This window comes from Neomonachus schauinslandi, chromosome 4 (assembly GCF_002201575.2).
Source record: "Neomonachus schauinslandi chromosome 4, ASM220157v2, whole genome shotgun sequence".
In the NCBI taxonomy this organism is placed as follows: domain Eukaryota; kingdom Metazoa; phylum Chordata; class Mammalia; order Carnivora; family Phocidae; genus Neomonachus; species Neomonachus schauinslandi.
This window is the reverse complement of record NC_058406.1, coordinates 25,027,941-25,048,481: the sequence shown is the minus strand read 5'-3', so window position 1 is coordinate 25,048,481 and position 20,541 is coordinate 25,027,941. Positions and strand designations below refer to the sequence as shown.

Genomic DNA, 20,541 nt, shown 5'->3' with positions numbered 1-20,541 from the left:
GATAGATAGATAGATAGATAGATAGATAGATAGATAGATAGATAGATCGATCGATCAAACCAATAGGTATAAATATCAATATTCTCAAATCCTCCCTTATTCCTCATTTGGAGAAACACTGATGAGGTGATGGGTGTGCCCCTGTCCCTGAGGTGTGCTGAGAGGGGAAAAAGAAGCTTGAGGACCACTACTCAACAATCTTCATTTTGTTTTTCTATTTGATACGTCACTGATTGAGAATGTTGCGGATTTAAAGATCCCATTACAACTGTGATATTTTGTTGTCTTCTCGTGTTTCCAACCATTTTTGTATCTGTGTTCACCTGATAGATCTTCCCTCATTTTCTCTGAGAGTCTTTTTCTTTTAAGAGGATGTTTACTTACTTATTTTACATTTGGTCTGATAACTGTCGTCTGGTTTTATTCTTTGTGGGTTTTTGTTTCTTTTGTTTTGCTTTTGCTTTCTTGCTTTTCCATTCATATCTGACCCATCTCTAACTTCCAAGGTTTTTCTTATATATATTTAGACTTTCATATGACTGTTATTATTAATTATTTGTAAATTATGGACTTCTTCCCCAAGAACAAGTGTTTACATTTGCATTTAGTTTTGCTATCTCGTTGACAATAATTATTTGGGTTTAACTATTATTTTCCTGGTTGTCTTTATCCCTGAGAGTTTCTGATTTCCCTACTTCCAATCATTTTTTTTTAGCAGGCTCATCACTGCAGTACTTTCTGTCACCTTGCAAGTATGAGTACATCTTTCCTTTGACGTATCATATAAATGACAACTTGATTGTAAATCAAATTACGGGTCACAAACTTCTTTCAAAACTGCAGCTGCTGTTCTACTTCATTCCAACTGTTAATATCAAAGCCAAGTGGACTCCAACCTGATTCTTTATCCTTGTAGGTAACCCCTTCTTTTCTCTCTGGATGCCTTTCATATGTTTGTGTTTTATATTTAAAATTTAGAAGTCCACTAGGATATGTTGCAGTGAAAATCTCTTTTTGTTAATTACATCTGGCACTTTGAGAACAATTTTAGTCTGAGCCTCAAGTCTTTCTTAAGCTTAGGAAAGTTATCTTCTTTTGTAAACTATTTCTTCTCCTTCAATCTCTCCTGTCTTCTCTCTCTCTCTAGAATTCTTGATGTGTGCATATTGGAGTTCCTTTGATCTATCTTCCATGTCACTTGTGCTGTCTCTCATTATTTTCATCTCTTTATCCTTTTCCTGTGGATTCTGGAAGAATGTCCCAAATTTAATCTCCACTTCTCTGTTCAATTTCTACAGAATCCAGCCACCATGTACTAGTGCTTCTCAGTTTTGAAGGCTTTATTGATCTCAGAACTTTCTTTGTCAGGCCTGCCCTCTCCGACTTTATAGATGCAATACTAGATCTAATCTCATGACAATCACAACTGAAAATCTTCCGAGATCTTTCCCTGTTCTTTTTTGTAGTTCACATAAAAATGTTTGCTTTGATTTCTGAGTGGTCTTTACCCTTAAAACTTTGGGAGCTTGTCTTTTGTCCAGGGATTTTACTATGTGCTTGTCCATGGAGAGGGAGGTTTGTGTACATCCAGGGTTGGAAGTTGAAATGGGTTTGTGAGAGATCACAGGGGTCCTAATCCACATATCAGGCCAGAGGATGGGAGGATGGAAAAGTACAGTTTTATTCTGCTCACATCTGTTAAAAAGAGAGGCTTTTGCTTCATGAGTTTTCTTTTTGCTTTGGCAGCCAGAAATTATCTGGGGCAATGACTCCTAGCCAGGCTCAGCCATCTGGGTCACATGTAAATAGTGTGCTATATAAAACTCTCTACTCTCTATGGCCAGTAGCATCTCATGGGCTTTCTGGAAGCACTGATGGACCCCAGATGTGCTTCCCAGTGGCTCCTTGGCTGGTCCCAACTCTAGCCTTCACTGCAGTGGAGACTTAGCCTGGCTGTCTGCAACCCCAACTTCCCTTCTGATGGTGGCGGGGGGGGGGGGTGAAGTGTGGACAGTGGCTATCTCAGGGATCCCTAAGGCTGTGGAGGGGCAGCATGCAGAGCAGCCGTGCCACTGCCTGCCAAGCCATATTCCCTCAGCTGTCTCAAGAGAGTGACAATAAACAGGACTGCACTTCACAGCTATCAGTCCAGTTGGTGTTGTCTATACTCTAGTCCATTTGTACCACATCAAGGAGAAGATGGAACTTTATCTTCTGATATAAAGGCATTCTATGCCCGAGGGGGCGGAGCAAGGTGGCGGAGGAGTAGGAGACCTAGATTTCGTCTGGTCTCAGGAATTCAGCTGGATAGGGATCAAATCATTCTGAATACCTACAAACTCAACAGGAGATCAAAGAAAAGAATAGCAACAACTCTCTGAACAGAAAAGCGACCACTTTCTGGAAGGTAGGATGTGCGGCGAAGTGAATCCAAGGCGATATTCGGGAGGATAGATGGTGGGGGTGGGGGCCTCCGTCAGCCACTTCTGGCAAGTGATAGAGCCACGGAGCACAAAATTGGAACTTGTAGAAGTCGGCTCCACTGAGGGACGTCGCTCCAGTGGCTAAGCGCAGGGTGGAACCCTCGTGGGACAGTGTGGTCTCAGGACCCTTGGGGTCACACAAAGACCGGAGGTGCCTGAGTGCGGCAGAGCTCCCAGGTATCGGAGTGGGGAAGCCGGCTGCAGAGACGGAGCCAAGGCACGGGCTCTCAGCTCGGGGTTGCCATAAACCGTGATCCGCGGCACAGTCAGGCCACTGCTCCTCCAGCAGGGACCCAACAAGCAGCAGACCCGGGGAGACTCCCCTTCCTCCCCCGGGAGGAGCAGCACGGGAGCGAACTGCCGGGATCTACTGGGTTTGGAGACTCCACACGGGGTCGTATGCCAGAGATAGAAATGCTCGGTCACAGGCCGGGTGAGCACGGAGTGCGGCCGGAGATCGGGGAGACGGGAATGACTGACTGCTTTTCTCTGGGGGCGCACTGAGGAGTGGGGCCCTGAGTTCTCGGCTCCTCTGGGGCAGAGATTGGGAGGCCGCCATTTTCACTCTCCACCTCCAAAGCTGTACGGAAAGCTTGCAGGGAACAAAAGCTCCCGAGAGCAAACCCGAGCAGATTACTTAGCCCGGACCTGGCAAGGGCGGGGCAATTCTGCCACCGGCAAAGACATTTGGGAACCACGGCAACAGGCCCCTCCCCAAGAAGATCAGCAAGAACAGCCAGCCAAGACCAAGTTTACTGATCAATGAGAACGGCAGAATCCAGCACTAGGGGAATAATGCACATAGAATCCATGGCTTTTTTTACCATGATTCTTTAGTCTTTCAAAGTTCATTTTTTTTAACTTTTTTTTTAATTTTTCTTTTTCCCTTTTTCAACCAACATCTTATCAATCCCTTTTTTAAAAAACATTTTTATTTTTCATTTTTAGAGTCATAGTCTTTCCCTTCATAGTAGTTACCCTTATTTTTGGCATATATGTATATAAGTTGTTCTCTCTTTAAAATTTTGAGATAGTTTCTTCTAACAGATCAAAATATACCCTAAATCTCTAGTGTATGGTTTTGTTCTACTCTCCTGACTGATCACATTCTCTCCCTTGTTTTTCTGTTTTTTTAAATCCTCTTCTTTCTTTTTTCAAACAACTTCTTATCAATTCCTTTTATAAAATTTTTTATAATTTCCATCTTTACAGTCATATTCCATCCGTTCATCATATCAGCCCTTATTTTTGTACATATATAAATTTTTCTTTCTTTAAAATTTTGGGAGACACTTTCTTCTAACAGACCAAAATACACCCAAAATCTAGTGTGTGGCACTGATCTATGTACCAGCCTGATCATATTTGATCATATTCTGGTTTTTTTGTTTTGTTCTGTTTTTGTTTGTTTTTATCTTTTTCTTTTGCTTTTTTCTTTCTTTCCCTTTCTTTTCCCCCAGCTTCAGGTCTTTCCTGATTTGTATAGAGTATATTTTCTGGGGACGTTGTTACCCTGTTAGCATTTTGTTCTCTCATTAATCTATTCTCCTCTGAACAAAATGACAAGATGGAAAAAATCACCTCAACAAAAAGAACAAGAGGTAGTACCGACTGCCAGGGACCTACTCAATTCAGACATTAGTACGATGTTGGATCTAGAGTTCAGAATCATCACTTTAAAGATACTAGCTGGGCTTGAAAAAAGCATGGAAGTTATTAGAGAAACCCTTTCTGGAGAAATAAAAGAACTAAAATCTAACCAAGTCGAAATCAAAAAGGCTATTAATGAGTTGCAATAAAAAATGGAGGCTCTACAAGATGTCAATCGACAGATGAATGGATAAAGAAGATGTGGTATATATATACAATGGAATATTATGCAGCCATCAAAAGGAATGAGATCTTGCCATTTGCAACGATGTGGATGGAACTGGAGGGTATTATGTTGAGTGAAATAAGTCAAACAGAGAAAGACATGTATCATATGATCTCACTGATATGAGGAATTCTTAATTGCAGGAAACAAACTGAGGGTTGCTGGAGTGGGGGGTGGGGTGGGAGGGATGGGGTGACTGGGTGATAGACACTGGGGAGGGTATGTGCTCTGGTAAGCGCTGTGAATTGTGCAAGACTGTTGAATCTCAGATCTGTACCTCTGAAACAAATAATGCAATATATGTGAAGAAAAAAAAAAAGAAGAAGAAGGTAGCAGGAGGGGAAGAATGAAGCGGGGGAAATCAGAGGGGTAGACGAACCATGAGAGATGATGGACTCTGAAAAACAAACTGAGGGTTCTAGAGGGGAGGGGGGTGGGAGGATGGGTTAGCCTGGTGGTGGGTATTGAGGAGGGCACATTCTGCATGGAGCACTGGGTGTTATGCACAAACAATGAATCATGGAACACTTCTTCTAAAACTAATGATGTAATGTATGGGGATTAACATAAGAATAAAAAAAAAAAGGAAAAAAAATGGAGGCTCTAACTGCTAGGATAAATGAGGCAGAAGAGAGAATCGTGATATAGAAGACCAAATGATGGAAAATAAAGAAGCTGAGAAAAAGAGAGATAAACAACTACTGGATCATGAGGGCAGAATTCGAGAGATAAGCGATACCATAAGACGAAACAACATTAGAATAATTGGGATCCCAGAAGAAGAAGAAAGAGAGAGGGGGCAGAAGGTATATTGGAGCAAATTATAGCAGAGAACTTCCCTAATTTGGGGAAGGAAACAGGCATCAAAATCCAGGAAGCAGAGAGAACCCCTCTCAAAACCAATAAAAATAGATCAACACCCCGACATCTAATAGTAAAACTTACGAGTCTCAGAGACAAAGAGAAAATCCTGAAAGCAGCTCAGGAGAAGAGATATGTAACCTACAAGGGTAGAAACATTAGATTGGCAACAGACCTATCCACAGAGACCTGGCAGGCCAGAAAGGACTGGCATGATATATTCAGAGCACTAAATGAGGAAAATATGCAGCCAAGAATACTCTATCCAGCTAGGCTGTCATTGAAAATAGAAGGAGAGATAAAAAGCTTCCAGGACAAACTAAAACTAAAGGAATTTGCAAACATGAACCAGCCCTACAAGAAATATTGAAAGGGGTCCTCTAAGCAAAGAGAGAGCCTAAAAGCAACACAGACCAGAAAGGAACACAGACAATATACAGTAACAGTCACCTTACAGACAATACAATGGCACTAAATTCCTATCTTTCAATAGTTACCCTGAATGTAAATGGGCTAAATGCCCCAATCAAAAGACACAGGCTATCAGATTGGATTAAAAAACAAGACCCATCGATATGCTGTCTGCAAGAGACTCATTTTAGACCCAAAGACACCCCCAGATTGAAAGTGAGGGGGTGGAAAACCATTTGCCATGCTAATGGACACCAAAAGAAAGCTGGGGTGGCAATCCTTATATCAGGCAAATTAGATTTTAAACCAAAGACTGTAATAAGAGATGAGGAAGGACACTATATCCTACTTAAAGGGTCTATCCAACAAGAAGATCTAACAATTGTAAATACCTATGCCCCTAACATGGGAGCAGCCAATTATATAAGGCAATTAATAACAAAAGCAAAGAAACAACACATTGACAACAATACAATATTAGTGGGGGACTTTAACACCCCCCTCACTGAAATGGACAGATCATCTAAGCAAAAGATCAACAAGGAAATAAAGACTTTAAATGACACACTGGACCAAATGGACTTCACAGACATATTCAGAACATTCCATCCCAAAGCAACAGAATATACATTCTTCTCTAGTGCCCATGGAACATTCTCCAGAATCGATCACATCCTAGGTCATAAATCAGGTCTCAACCGGTACCAAAAGATTGGGATCATTCCCTGCCTCTTTTCAGACCACAATGCTTTGAAACTAGAACTCAATCACAAGAGGAAAGTCAGAAAGAACTCAAATACATGGAGGCTAAAGAGCATCCTACTGAAGAATGAATTGGGTCAACCAGGAAATTAAAGAAGAATTAAAAAAATTCATGGAAACCAATGAAAATGAAACCACAACTATTCAAAATCTTTGGGATGCAGCAAAGGCAGTCCTAAGAGGAAAGTATATAGCAATACAAGCCTTTCTCGAGAAACAAGAAAGGTCTCAAGTACACAACCTAACCCTACACCTAAAGGAGCTGAGGAAAGAACAGCAAATAAAGCCTAAACCCAGCAGGAGAAGAGAAATAATAAAGATCAGAGCAGAAATTAATGAAATAGAAACCAAAAGAACAGTAGAACAGATCAACGAAACTAGGAGCTGTTCCTTGAAAGAATTAACAAGATTGATAAACCCCTGGCCAGACTTATCAAAAAGAAAAGAGAAAAGACCCAAATCAACAAAATCATGAATGAAAGAGGAGAGATCACAACCAACACCAAAGAAATACAAACAATTATAAGAACATATTCTGAGCAACTATATGCCAGCAAATTAGAAAACCTGGAAGAAAATGGATGCATTATCAACTACCAAAACTGAACCAGGAAGAAATAGAAAACCTGAACAGACCTATAACCACTAAGGAAATTGAAGCAGTCATCAAAAATCTCCCAACAAACAAAAGCCCAGGGCCAGATGGCTTCCCAGGAGAATTCTACCAAACATTTAAAGAAGAATTAATACCTATTCTTCTGAAACTGTTCCAAAAAATAGAAATGGAAGGAAAACTTCCAAACTTGTTTTATGAGGCTACCATTACCTTGATCCCAAAACCAAAGACCCCATCAAAAAGGAGAATTACACACCAATATCCTTGGTGAACATGGATGCAAAAATTCTCACCAAAATACTAGCCAATAGGATCCAACAGTACATTAAAAGGATTATTCACCACGACCAAGTGGGATTTATCCCTGGGCTGCAAGGTTGGTTCAACATCCGCAAATCAATCAACGTGATACAATACATTAACAAAAGAAAGAACAAGAATCATATGATCCTCTCAATAGATGCAGAAAAAGCATTTGACAAAGTACAGCATCCTTTCTTGATCAAAACTCTTCAGAGTATAGGCATAGAGGGTACATACCTCAATATCATAAAAGCCATCTATGGAAAATCCTACAGTGAATATCATTCTCAATGGGGAAAAACTGAGAGCTTCCCCCCTAAGGTCAGGAATGCGGCAGGGATGTTGACTATCACCACTGCTATTCAACATAGTATTAGAAGTCCTAGCCTCAGCAATCAGACAACAAAAAGAAATAAAAGGCATCCAAATCGGCAAAGAAGTCAAACTCTCACTCTTTGCAGATGATATGATACTTTATGTGGAACACCCAAAAGACTCCACCCCAAAACTGCTAGAACTCATACAGGAATTCAGTAAAGTGGCAGGATATAAAATCAATGCACAGAAATCAGTGGCATTCCTATACACCAACAACAAGACAGAAGAAAGAGAAATTAAGGAGTCGATCCCATTTACAATTACACCCAAAACCATAAGATACCTAGGAATAAATCTAACCAAAGAGGCAAAAGATCTGTACTCAGAAAACTATAAAATACTCATGAAAGAAATTGAGGAAGACACAAAGAAATGGAAAAACGTTCCATGCTCATGGATTGGAAGAACAAATATTGTGAAGATGTCAGTGCTACCTAGAGCAATCTACACATTCAATGCAATCCCCATCAAAATACCATCCACTTTTTTCAAAGAAATGGAACAAATAATCCTAAAATTTGTATGGAACCAGAAAAGACCCCGAATAGCCAGAGGAATGTTGAAAAAGAAAAGCAAAGCTGGCGGCATCACAATTCCGGACTTCCAGCTCTATTACAAAGCTGTCATCATCAAGACAGTATGGTACTGGCACAAAAACAGACACATAGATCAATGGAACAGAATAGAGAGCCCAGAAATGGACCCTCAACTCTATGGTCAACTAATCTTCGACAAAGCAGGAAAGAATGTCCAATGGAAAAAAGACAGTCTCTTCAACAAATGGTGTTGGGAAAATTGGACAGTCACATGCAGAAGAATGAAACTGGACCATTTTCTTACACCACACACAAAAATAGACTCAAAATGGTTGAAAGACCTCAATGTGAGACAGGAGTCCATCAAAATCCTAAAGGAGAACACAGGCAGCAACCTCTTTGACCTCAGCCGCAGCAACTTCTTCCTAGAAACATCGCCAAAGGCAAGGGAAGCAAGGGCAAAAATGAACTATTAGGACTTCATCAAGATAAAAAGCTTTTGCACAGCAAAAGAAACAGTCAACAAAACCAAAAGACAACTGACAGAATGGGAGAAGATATTTGCAAATGACATATCAGATAAAGGGCTAGAATCCAAAATCCATAAAGAACTTATCAAACTCAACACCCAAAGAACAAAGAATCCAATCAAGAAATGGGCAGAAGACATGAACAGACATTTTTCCAAAGAAGACATTCAAATGGCCAACAGACACATGAAAAAGTGCTCAACATCGCTCGGCATCAGGGAAATCCAAATCAAAACCTCAATGAGATACCACCTCACACCAGTCAGAATGGCTAAAATTAACAAGTCAGGAAACAACAGATGTTGGCGGGGATACAGAGAAAGGGGAACCTTCCTACACTGTTGGTGGGAATGCAAGCTGGTGCAACCACTCTGGAAAACAGTATGGAGGTTCCTCAAAAAGTTGAAAATAGAGCTACCATACAACCCAGCAATTGCACTACTAGGTATTTACCCCAAAGATACAAATGTAGGGATCCAAAGGGGTACGTGCACCCTGATGTTTATAGCAGCAATGTCCAAAATAGCCAAACTGTGGAAAGAGCCAAGATGTCCATTGACAGATGAATGGCTAAAGAAGATTTGGTATATATATACAATGGAATATTATGCAGCCATCAAAAGGAATGAGATCTTGCCATTTGCAATGACGTGGATGGAACTGGAGGGTGTTATGTTGAGCGAAATAAAGTCAATCAGAGAAAGACATGTATCATATAACCTCACTGATATGAGGAATTCTTAATCTCAGGAAACAAACTGAGGGTTGCTGGAGTGGGGGGTGGAGTGGGAGGGATGGGGTGGCTGGGTGATAGACACTGGGGAGGGTATGTGCTCTGGTGAGCGCTGTGAATTGTGCAAGACTGTTGAATCTCAGATCTGTACCTCTGAAACAAATAATGCAATATATGTTAAGAAAAAAAAAAAGAAGAAGATAGCAGGAGGGGAAGAATGAAGGGGGGGAAATCAGAGGGGGAGACGAGCCATGAGAGACGATGGACTCTGAAAAACAAACTGAGGGTTCTAGAGGGGAGGGGGGTGGGAAGATGGGTTAGCCTGGTGATGGGTATTAAAGAGGGCACGTTCTGCATGGAGCACTGGGTGTTATGCACAAACAATGAATCATGGAACACTACATCAAAAACTAATGATGTAATGCATGGTGATTAACATAACAATAAAAAATTTTTTTAAAAAAGGCATCCTATGCCCATACAGGTTTCCCCCAATTTGTGTGTTATCAGTTGGGTGGCAATACATCTTGCTTTGCTTGTGACAATCCCAGCTTTCACTTGGTTGTCCCAACATAATTATTAATAGCACGCCCTTTGGTTCTCACAAGTGTTCTAGTGTGAGCAATAAATTACACAATTACTGTGGTTATCTATCATTTTACAGCATCTGGGAAGGGCCAGTTACTCTCAGATATTCACATCACCCTCCTTCCCAGAAGCTGGTGCCATTTTTCTTTTTAATGTCCATTTTCCAAGTAAACCACCAGTCAGGTTGGTAACGGCCATTCTCCCCATCCTTGTGAGTCAACATATGTCTAGATGCTTTCTCCTTTCTCGGAAGGTCATTTAATCTTTCTGATCCTCTCTTTCTTGATCTGTTAAATGGGGCACTGAACTCTTGTCATGCCAACCTCGCAATGAACATGGGTCAAGGTAAGACCATGGATGCTAAAGCCTTCTGCAAACCTTAAACTATAAAGTGCAGTAAAAATGGGAGGTTGTATTTCAGGAAGACCTGGGATATGGAAGGAACTGCTGTGGGGGGTACGGGCAGCCCTTCCTTCCTGGCCAGGATCTTCTCTGCTGGGCCTACTGCTGGACTCACTGTCTTCCTCTCCTCCTCTCCCCTTACCTCGGCAGGAGAATCACTGCCCCTGGCCACCTCCAATCAAGTTCTCATTAAGTTCAGTGCCAAAGGCCAAGCACCAGCCAGAGGTTTCCACTTTGTCTACCAAGGTATGCAGGAAGTGGGTGTGAGAGGTGTGAGAGCAATCTCAGCTCTGTAGTGACTTCCTGACCAAAGGAACAGGGACTTTTGACCCCTAGTCTGGGCCTCAGTCTTAGGATGCTGGAGGGCAGTTACTGATTTGTAGTGCAGTTCCTTGAAATTCAGTTGAATTTAGACATCCATTTGCCCAACAGACAATTCTTGGGCCAAACTCCATGTCAAATGAGGGAAGAAATCAGACACAGGAGGCTGACTTCTGCCCTCCCCCTCCCCCATTGGCTGGCACAGTCCCGATGGCATTGGGATGACCAGCCCAGACCTCATACCTAGGCTCTGTCCCATGGAGTTTGGTTTTCTCTGCAAAGCACAGTAAAGGTATGGGAAAAACACAGACTTAGAATTAAGGTGGACATGGCTTTGAATCCCAGCTCTGCCACTTTCTAACTGGGCACCAGCTGCTCCACCCCTCAGAGCCCCAGTTTGCTCACCTGTGAGATGGGAGTAAGCATATTACCTCACTGATGGAGTTAAGAGAGTTCACAGAGTAATTGGCACCAAGCAGGTGATCAATGTCTGTTCCCTTCCTCACTGGCCTTGAAAGGCAAAATCTTGGAGTGCCCTGGCTTTCACCTGCAGGCCCCAACCTCTCCTTGTCCAGAAGCATGCCCACTTTTTTAGGGCCAGTTCTAGACATGTCCCATTCATCCCACTGCCCAGGAGGAGCTGAATTCCCCTGCCACAAGGGCACGCCATATCTGGGGCCTGGGTTAAAGCATACTATGTGCCAATTGGGCAGGGGGAGGGGAGGTTCAGATTCAAGTCATGAGAGTAGAGCCCTGGGCAGAGTCTTTTTTTTTTTTTTAAAGATTTTATTTATTTATTTGACAGAGAGAGACAAAGCAAGAGAAGGAACACAAGCAGGGGGAGTGGGAGAGGGAGAAGCAGGCTTCCCGCTGAGCAGGGAGCCTGACGCGGAGCTCCATCCCAGGACCCTGGGATCATGACCTGAGCCGAAGGCAGATGCTTAACGACTGAGCCACCCAGGCAACCCAACCCTGGGCAGAGTCTTAAGGCACCTGGGGAAAGAGGCCAAAGGCAGGGCGAAGGGAGGAAGAAGGGCCATTCTAAGGGGACGTGGGACCCTGATAGTTGAAGGGCATCATGGAGAAGCCACTGGAAGTAACTGAGCCTAAAGTCTGCCTCCCAAGGTTTCCAGAAGCCGTGCTGCAGCTGTATTTCAGTAAAATGGGCCTTGTTCTGGAAACCCCCTACCCCTGCCCTGAGAGAAAGCGCCCAGAGCCTCTGAGGGTCCCATCCAGACGGGCTCAGCTCTAGTACCATTGTGTGTCCATCCCTGGGCCAGTTTCCAGAAGGGTGAGGCCTACCCCTCAGTGCCCTTGTCCCCTGCAGCGGTACCCCGAACCAGCGCCACGCAGTGCAGCTCTGTGCCGGAACCCCGCTACGGCAAGAGGCTGGGCAGTGACTTCTCAGTGGGGGCCATCGTCCGCTTCGATTGCAACTCCGGCTATGCCCTGCAGGGGTCCCCAGAAATCGAGTGTCTCCCTGTTCCCGGGGCCTTGGCCCAGTGGAATGTATCAGCGCCCACCTGTGTGGGTGAGTACCTGGACGACCGGGACTCTGGGGAGGGGGTGGCCAGCGAGACCCAACAGCAGCCCTTGCTCACCAGCATAACTTAAGTAGGGTGTCCCATTCAGGCCAAATCACTAGTCCCGTGGGTTGGGTGTGAAGACAGCAAGGAGGAGGAGCTGGGGTTGCTGGGGAAGGGGTGCATGGGGCGGAGGGTTATAGAGATAGGAGCCATGGAAGGAGCAGGGATGGGGGCCTATGGGAGAAGCCAACAGCCAGCAAGGGAGGCTGGGGGGCCCTGAGAGGAGTGTTTGGGGAGGCTCCCATAGGGGACCCAAAGACAAGCAGGAGAAACCTCTGACCAGAACTGCCTCCTTCCCAGTGCCATGTGGAGGCAACCTCACGGAGCGCAGGGGCACCATCTTGTCCCCTGGCTTCCCAGAGCCCTACCTCAACAGCCTCAACTGTGTGTGGAAGATCATGGTCCCTGAAGGCGCTGGTATCCAGGTAGGGGCTAGGGGAGGCCTCAGTCCAGCAGGTGGCCTGGAGGAGATATTTCAGCCCTGTCCCTGCCCCTCGGGCCAGATGTGGGGGTAAGGTCCACAAGCAGAAAAACACACCAGCTCGAGGCCCAGAAGCTTCAGGGGGTGTGGAGAGAGAGAGCCGGGTACCTCAGGAAAGAGAAGGGGTGGCACCAGTTTGGGCCATTGGGGAAGGCCGGAAGAGGAAATGGGCCTGGACTGAAAGAAATACAGAGATTGGGGAAGATTCATAGAAGATGTTTTTCTGATGGTTTGAAGGGTTCTTTTATCAAGATGATGGGGGATGGAAGAGGGGACATTGCAGGAGAGGGGAAGGAGAAAACAGATGAGGCATGGAGAAGCCCCAGGCACACGCCTTGGTGTCACACCTGGAGCCCAAGCTATAGGAGCAGAATGGGGGCTAAACTGGTCCCCAGTGGTAAGAGTCAAGTGGAGAAGGCCTCAGAACTGGTTATGGCAGCAAGGCCACCAGAGAGGCAGCCAGCAGGGACTCAAGGTGGGCAGGTCTGGCCAGGAGTGGGTTCCTGGACCATCACTGCATGATGTCTGATGTCATCCATACAGGGAAGTGGGGACCCAAGGAACGTGTGAGAGGTGAGGACAGGGCCATTCAGACTGAAGTAGTCCCACTTCCTGAAATTCCCTTTCCCCATTCTCTGCCTGACAAAGTACCCCACTGTCTTACAACCCTTCGTTTTACATCTGTTTTCCCCACTGGGCAAATGAGGTCCTGGGGGAGGGGGATAGGTGGAGAGAGCATCTCACTTTTATTGGAAGGACCTAGCACAATGTCAGCCCCAGAGTGGGTGCTCAGTACTGGAACTAACTACATGAATGGAGAAGAGGGGAGGGAGGGACAGACAGACGGACACAGGCTGCCTAACCAACAGTTCAATTCCTCTGCCTTCCCAGATTCAAGTCATCAGTTTTGTCACAGAGCAGAACTGGGACTCTCTGGAGGTGTTTGATGGTGCGGACAACACCGTAACCATGCTGGGGAGCTTCTCAGGTGAGGTGGGGCTTCCAGGGACCTCAACTCGGAGGGCAGTGGTGGACTTCATCATCATTATCATCATCATCATCACCATCATTATTATTACTGACGTAGTTCACATGCTGTAAAATTCACCATTCTAAAGTTTATAATTTACAGATGTTAACTAGACTCGTTTTGGTGATCATGTTGCAATATATACAAATATTGAATCATTATGTCACACATCCAAAACTAATATAATGTTATATGTCAATTATAGCTCAATAATAAAACAATAATAATAATGCTACAGTGAAAGAAGAGTGTACAATTCAGTGACTTTTAGTATATTCACAAGATTCTAAAACTATCACTGCTATCCAATCCCAGAACATTTGCATTACCCCAAAAAGAAACCAGGTACTCATTTGTATGCACTCCCCATTGCTCCCCCTCCCCCATCCCTTGGCAACCACAACTTGGCAACCTACTTGCCATCTTTATAGATTTGCTTGTTCTGGAAACTTCATATAAATGGAATCCTACAATATGTGGCCTACTGGGTCTGGCTTCTTTCACTCAGCATCATTTTTCAAGGCTCACCATGTTGTAACATGCACCAGCACTTCGCCATGTGGATCGACCAGATTTCACTTACCCATCCGTCAGTTGATGGACATTGGTTGTTTCCACTTGTTGGTTCATTATGAATAATGCTACTATAAACATTCATGGAGAAATTTCTGTGGGATGTGATTTCAATTCTCTTGGGTATATACCTCGCAGCGGAATTTCTGGGTCATATGATAACTCTATATTTAAATTTTTTGAGGAACTGACAAACTGTTTTCCAAAGTGGCTACACTGTTTTCCATTCCAATGGCAGACTTTTCACTGAGTGTGGTGTGTGCTTTTGCCCAAGGGCCAGGGCAATCATCTGGGTCCTTCAGGCTCCAGAATTCCATGTTGCCAAGATATAAAAAGGAGTAATGTGCACCATATATACAGTCTACACTGCCTGGATTGCCCAGAGAATTACACCTGTGAGAGTTTTTTGAAGATGGCTGGGAAGGGGACCAAACTCTTGGGCTGCCTGTGGAACTCTCCCTCCTTCTGGCATATGGCTCTGCCACTGCTCATTTTGCAGAAAGATTGAGGACTCCTGTCTCTCAGCCACTGAAGAAGACCCAGCATTCTGTGGGGGGTAGGGGGGTGCTAATTTGTCATGTAACAAGTATGATAACTGGGGACATTTGAGGGTCTTAGGAGAAGAATATCAGCAGGTAGCGAAAGCAAGAGAAATGGGAAGGAGCTCGGGGGCTGGGGGAGGCTAAGTATGAACGGTCTCTGTGTCCTTCCCCTAGGAACAACCGTGCCTGCCCTTCTGAACAGCACCTCCAACCAGCTCTACCTTCATTTCTACTCAGATATCAGCGTGTCAGCAGCCGGCTTCCACTTGGAGTACAAAAGTGAGGATCCAAAGTCTCAGCTGTGTACAGGGCTCGGGGTGGGAACTGACATGTACCAAGGACCCACAATGAGCAGGGAGCATACTGGGGCTGTGTATTCTCCATCCCACGTAAACCTTACCACAGACCTAGATGAAGATGCTAAAGCTCAGAGAAGGTCTGAAACTCCTCAAGACTGCACAACCAGTAAGTAGCGGAGCCAGGATTCTCACCCCCGGGTCTGTTACTCAGACACCTGTACACTTCCCCTGTGTCCCCACAGGGATCGGAAGGGAGCCCCGTCGTTGACTTAAGTCCAGTATAGAATCTGGGATGTACGAAAATGCAGGTGCCATCCTCTGCTCCTGAAACCTGTCCTCTCCAAGCCCGGCTTCTGTGATGCAGCCATCTTTGAAGTTCTTGTCCTCATGAGAAACTTCACTCCTCTTGCACCAGATTTCTCCCTCCCCTCTCAGAACCTTCCATCTTGGCTTCCAGTGTCCCGAAGTGGTCACAACGAAAAACTCTTAGAAGAAAAAGGCTTGTGGACGTGCACGGTGGGGCAACAAAGACAGAGGTTGCTGGGGAGACTGTTTTCATCCTGGGACAGCCTGCCATTCTCCTTCCCCTCTGGGTAGAGGAAAGAATAAGTAGACAGAGGCATCTATTATACATTCATCCAGCAAATAGTTATTGAGTGTTTACAATGTGCCAGGTGCTGTGCTGGGGTTTGCTAGGACTGGGTAAGATCAGTAAGTTCCCTCCGAGTCCATTAAAGAGAGGCAGACACATGGACAGAGAAGCGCATTACAAGATTCCAGGTGCTCTCATGGAAGTCCCCAGATGGTAGGGCAGTAGTTCAAAGGAGAGCATGGTCACTCCTCCCTGGGGCAGGTGGAGAGGTTGATGTCATGAAGAAACACTGAGTGTCCCCAGTGTGGCAAGCCCTGTGCTGGATACCCACAGAACAAAGATGAGTAAGACATCATTCCTGCCCTCACACACACAAAGTCCAGGGAGATAGAGGAACAAGGAAGCAATAATTTTAGTGCAACCTAATACACTAAGGAAGTACAGAAGAGGGGAGCTAAACCTGGTCAAGTGAGACCTTACAGAAGGGGTTTGGATTGAGAAGTAAGAAATACGGGAAGGTAGAGTTGGCTTGACCATCTTGGTCAGCGTGGGCCTTTGCAGATGGGAGCCCCATTTGGTGCTAGAGGCCTTATAAGGTCAGCATTGGATGTTATGCAGATGCTCAGCTGGTCTCCAAACAAATGAGCTTTATCCAGATGGTTGGGAGAGGGTTGGTTGGATCCTGGGATGCTCGTGGCCTGAAAGAACAGAAGTGTGCACCTGGCAGGAAAGACCTGGGAGGACAGCTTGAAGCAAAGACCCTGATGGGCAGAGGATAGGACAGAGACCTCTGATGCCCCCCTCACCCCACCGCCCGCAGACCTCAAAGGCTTCACTCTCCTGGTGGAGTCAAGTATGCCGGGTTTCTTGAATATTTCCCATTTTTCTTTTTACTCTTTTGCTCTCTTCTATCCAATTTTGTTTTCTTATCCACTGTTTTCACTGGAGTCCTTAAAGGTTCCCTCGAATCTTTTCTTTTCTTTCCTCTTCCAAAGATACACTTCCTTCCTAAATCTCTTTTCATTCTGCTGCCTCATTCCCAGAAAAAAATTTACCTCTCCTCAATTTGTTGTTGTTGTTGTTGTTGTTGTTGTTCAAGGGAACTGGTAGTTTTCTTTGTAGCTGATGTTTATCAAGCACTGTCCTCTCATGGCTGGAAGGGCTGAGGGAAAACAGAAGCGACTGAAACTCCTAGGAGCCAAAACCATTTTTGTTTTGTGAATCTACTGTTCTCTTAATATTTGATAATCTACAAAGAGGGTGCAGAGGGGAAGAATTAACTGTAGAAGCAAATGGTTTTGAAGGGTACTGAAAAGTCGTAGCTGCCTCTATGACTCACTTAATGTTGATTTAATTGAAATAGAAATGGAACAATATGCTTTTGAAAGCAATTGATTGCATATGATAAAAAAAAAAATTCTTCCATTGTTGCATGCATGGCCTAAATAAAGTCAAGCTGTGCACTGCAGGAGAAATGAGAATGGACTTTCCTCTGTCTCTTTCTTTCTCTCTTGGATTTCACGTTCCTCCCCATTCCATTTTTTTCTCCTACCACATTCTTTTGCTCTTGCTTTCCCTCTCTTTCTCTCTGCCCCTTCTTATTCTATCACTGCCCAGGGGTTAAGTAGGTTTCAGGTTACTAAGCTGTGGTCACCCCACTAAATACCAAGTTGAGTAGCTTTGCGTTTTACTTAGAGTGCCGGGAGGAGTGGGGAGAAAAAGACAAGATGACAGCCAAGATGTAGTACTTCAAATTCAGCTTGATGGTTGTTTTAATCCTGTGCTTGGGGTCTCTTGCCCAGCTGCTGAGATCTGTGGACGGACATAGACCCAAACAGCTTTCATTTCCAAGAATCCCATGCACTTCTTAAAAGCACCTGCAGGGGGCGCCTGGGTGGCTCAATTGGTTACGTGTCTGACTCGATTTCGGTTCAGATCTTAATCTCAGGGACTTGAGATCAAACCCTGCCTCGGGCTCCGCACTGAGTGTGGAGCCTGTTTAAGATTCTCACTCCCTCTGCCCCTCCCTGCCCCCACTTGCAAGTGCGCTCTCTCTCTCTCTCTCTAAAATAAATAAATAAATAAATAAATAAATAAATAAATAAATAAATAAATAAATAAGGCACATGTAGGACAGGAATTGCCTGGGACAAAGGAACTTTCTAGAGTTAGCAATGTTCTGTAGTTTTGATAGGGGTTTGAGTTATACAGGTGCAGGCATTTGTCAAAACTCAGCAAATGTCCACATAAGATGTATGCATTTTGTTATATGTGAATTTTCCTCCGAAGAAAAAAAGCACATGTAGTCATCTGATGCACATGTCACCTGTCAGCTCTGAATGTGGAATGAGGGCTCCTCAGCAGTACACCAGGAGATGGGGCTGGTGGTGGTGGTCTACGCTGGCCGGCCCTTCGCATTCCTCTTCTGCCCACGCCTGTCTCCGTGCAGGCACTGCATACGTGTGGCTTCCCCAGGGAGCTGGGATCTACCAGGAGGGCTATCAGAAGGTATCCACCAGGAATGGACCAGGAGGGCTGAGGCTGCCCCCTCCCAAACTCTCTGAGCTGTACAGCTGCCTAGGATCAGACCCAACCATAGTCTGTTCGCTCTTGTCCCTGGAAAACGGCACCACCGGTCCCATGCATCCATACACAGGGATTTCTTTAGCACATCTTATTTCATCTTAGTTAGTTAGTGCATCTTAAGTGCCCGCACCTGCAGTGGGGCCCCTGTAGGGTGCATCCCACCAGTCAGGAGATACTCCACTCCCACTTGCTGCGAGTTTCCACCAAGAGGGAATTCAAAGCTGGATGAAGATGATTTCAGGAGGGCAGGTGGGGAGAGCAGGGCTCAGTCGCCTGTGAGCACATGTGGCCTGTAAGTTTGGCCTCCAGAGTTAGACTGGACTTGGTCTGAATCCCAGCTCTGTGGCTTGCTAAGGGCATGTCTCTGCCTCCTGGCCCACATCCTCACCTGTGAAACAGAATGTGAAGACCTTCAAGGGGCTGAGACGGTGCGTGGGACACATATGCCCCAGCCCTGCTCGTGGGAAGTCTCAGTTAGTGGGCGGGCAGCGAGGAGGAAGACCACGAGGAGGAAGATTAGGATGGATGTCCTATCGAAGACAGTGTACGATGCTGGGTATAGAATAAGGGTCAAATCAATGCAGATGAACTTGGAAACTCAAGAAAGGAGAATGAAGGAGTGTTTGAGAGCCCTTAGAGGGGATCTTGGAAAGGGATCAGGCCAAGTCCTAGAATGTCCAGTGAGAGGGTGAGATTCTGAATAACACTGGGCGGAGACCCACTTTGAATTGCTGAGTAAGGCTGTCCATGATTCAAGGAGAGAGATTCAGAAATGTCAGCTGCCTCTGAACGCAGGATGGCCCTAGGGCTGGGAAGGACAGGGAGGCTGTGAGGGGTCCGGCAGTGAGCAAGGACCAGAGTTGACAGTGGGGGGCTAAGCATGAGGAACACCCAGTATTACTCCCAGAAAGGAACTGGCCTCACCTTAAAAACACAACAGGAGAAATAAGGCAGCAGAGAGTCTCACCCACTGGCAATTTTTTTCTGGACAACCTGTCCCAGAGAGTGGGACTCTCAGCCTCCTGAGTGACACTGAGGGGCCTCTCTCTGATAACTGCTCTCCTTCCTCCTTGCCTTTCTTTCCCCTCTCCCAACTTCGTTGCCCCCAGGAGTTGTCCTCTTAAGGCAAGGAAAATGGAGGGAAGTTGGGGGTCTGGGAGTGGTGCAGCAGAAGCCGGATGGAGAGGTCTGGGGTTTGTAGCCAGGGCTGGGCATCCCCCTAGCTCCAGAGTCCTTCCGCTGAGCCCCGGGGGGGGCAGCCACATGGCCCGAGTGATGCCCACCCACCCCAGGGAGCGTCAGTCTGTTGAGCCTCGATGCTGTATAAATGTTCTGACTTTCTCTGTGCGCTTGTAGGGCAAGAGAGTTAGGAAGCACTGGCCTCGAGGTGGAGGGCAGAGAAAGCACAGATTGGAGCCCCTTCTCCTTCCCGCTGCCAGCAGCACCCTCTGCCTACTGGTGCACTGACCTGCTGGGCTTTTCCCTCCTCCTTTCTCTTTGTCTCTGTCTCGTCTAGCCGTGGGCCTGAGCAGCTGTCCAGAACCCGCCGTGCCCAGTAACGGGGTGAAGACTGGCGAGCGCTACCTGGTGAACGACGTGGTCTCTTTCCAGTGCGAGCCAGGATACGCCCTCCAGGTACCTCCCTTCGACACCCCGGGCAAGAAACAGGTGTCCCCTGAGATGGGCTTGGCCAGCCTCGAGCCAGCCGAGCCGCAGTCACCAAAGAACAGGGAGAAGCCCTTCGGGTCCCCTAGGGACCACCGTCAAGCTTTGCTGACTTCGGCGATGTAGCACCAGCCAGCCTCAGAATGTGTTCCTGCAAAGTTTCGGTTTGATTAGACTTCAGGGAAATTTAATCTTCCTTTGAAGGCCATGAGGGAATCTAGTAATTAAAGGAGTCTCACAAGGAACCTTTAGTAATGAGAATTCCTTAGTAATGGCTGTTAATAAGCATCCTTCCCCAAAGTCTCTCTCCCTCTGCCTCATCCCACCCCACAGAGGGCTCGTGGATCTTTGCGTATCTTGTTGCTCAACACAAGGCCCCTGAACAAG

General features: G+C 45.7%; 1 protein-coding gene across 1 annotated transcript in view; it reads left to right on the top strand.

Moving 5' to 3' along the window:
- CSMD2 (CUB and Sushi multiple domains 2) overlaps window positions 1–20,541 on the top strand; it is a 621,951-nt gene that overhangs the window by 480,528 nt on the left and 120,882 nt on the right. The window contains exons 33-38 of the mRNA XM_044913827.1: window positions 10,630–10,725; window positions 12,128–12,331; window positions 12,687–12,811; window positions 13,759–13,855; window positions 15,187–15,291; window positions 20,006–20,124. Coding sequence (XP_044769762.1) covers window positions 10,630–10,725; window positions 12,128–12,331; window positions 12,687–12,811; window positions 13,759–13,855; window positions 15,187–15,291; window positions 20,006–20,124 — 746 coding nt within the window. The remainder of the gene's footprint in view (window positions 1–10,629; window positions 10,726–12,127; window positions 12,332–12,686; window positions 12,812–13,758; window positions 13,856–15,186; window positions 15,292–20,005; window positions 20,125–20,541) is intronic.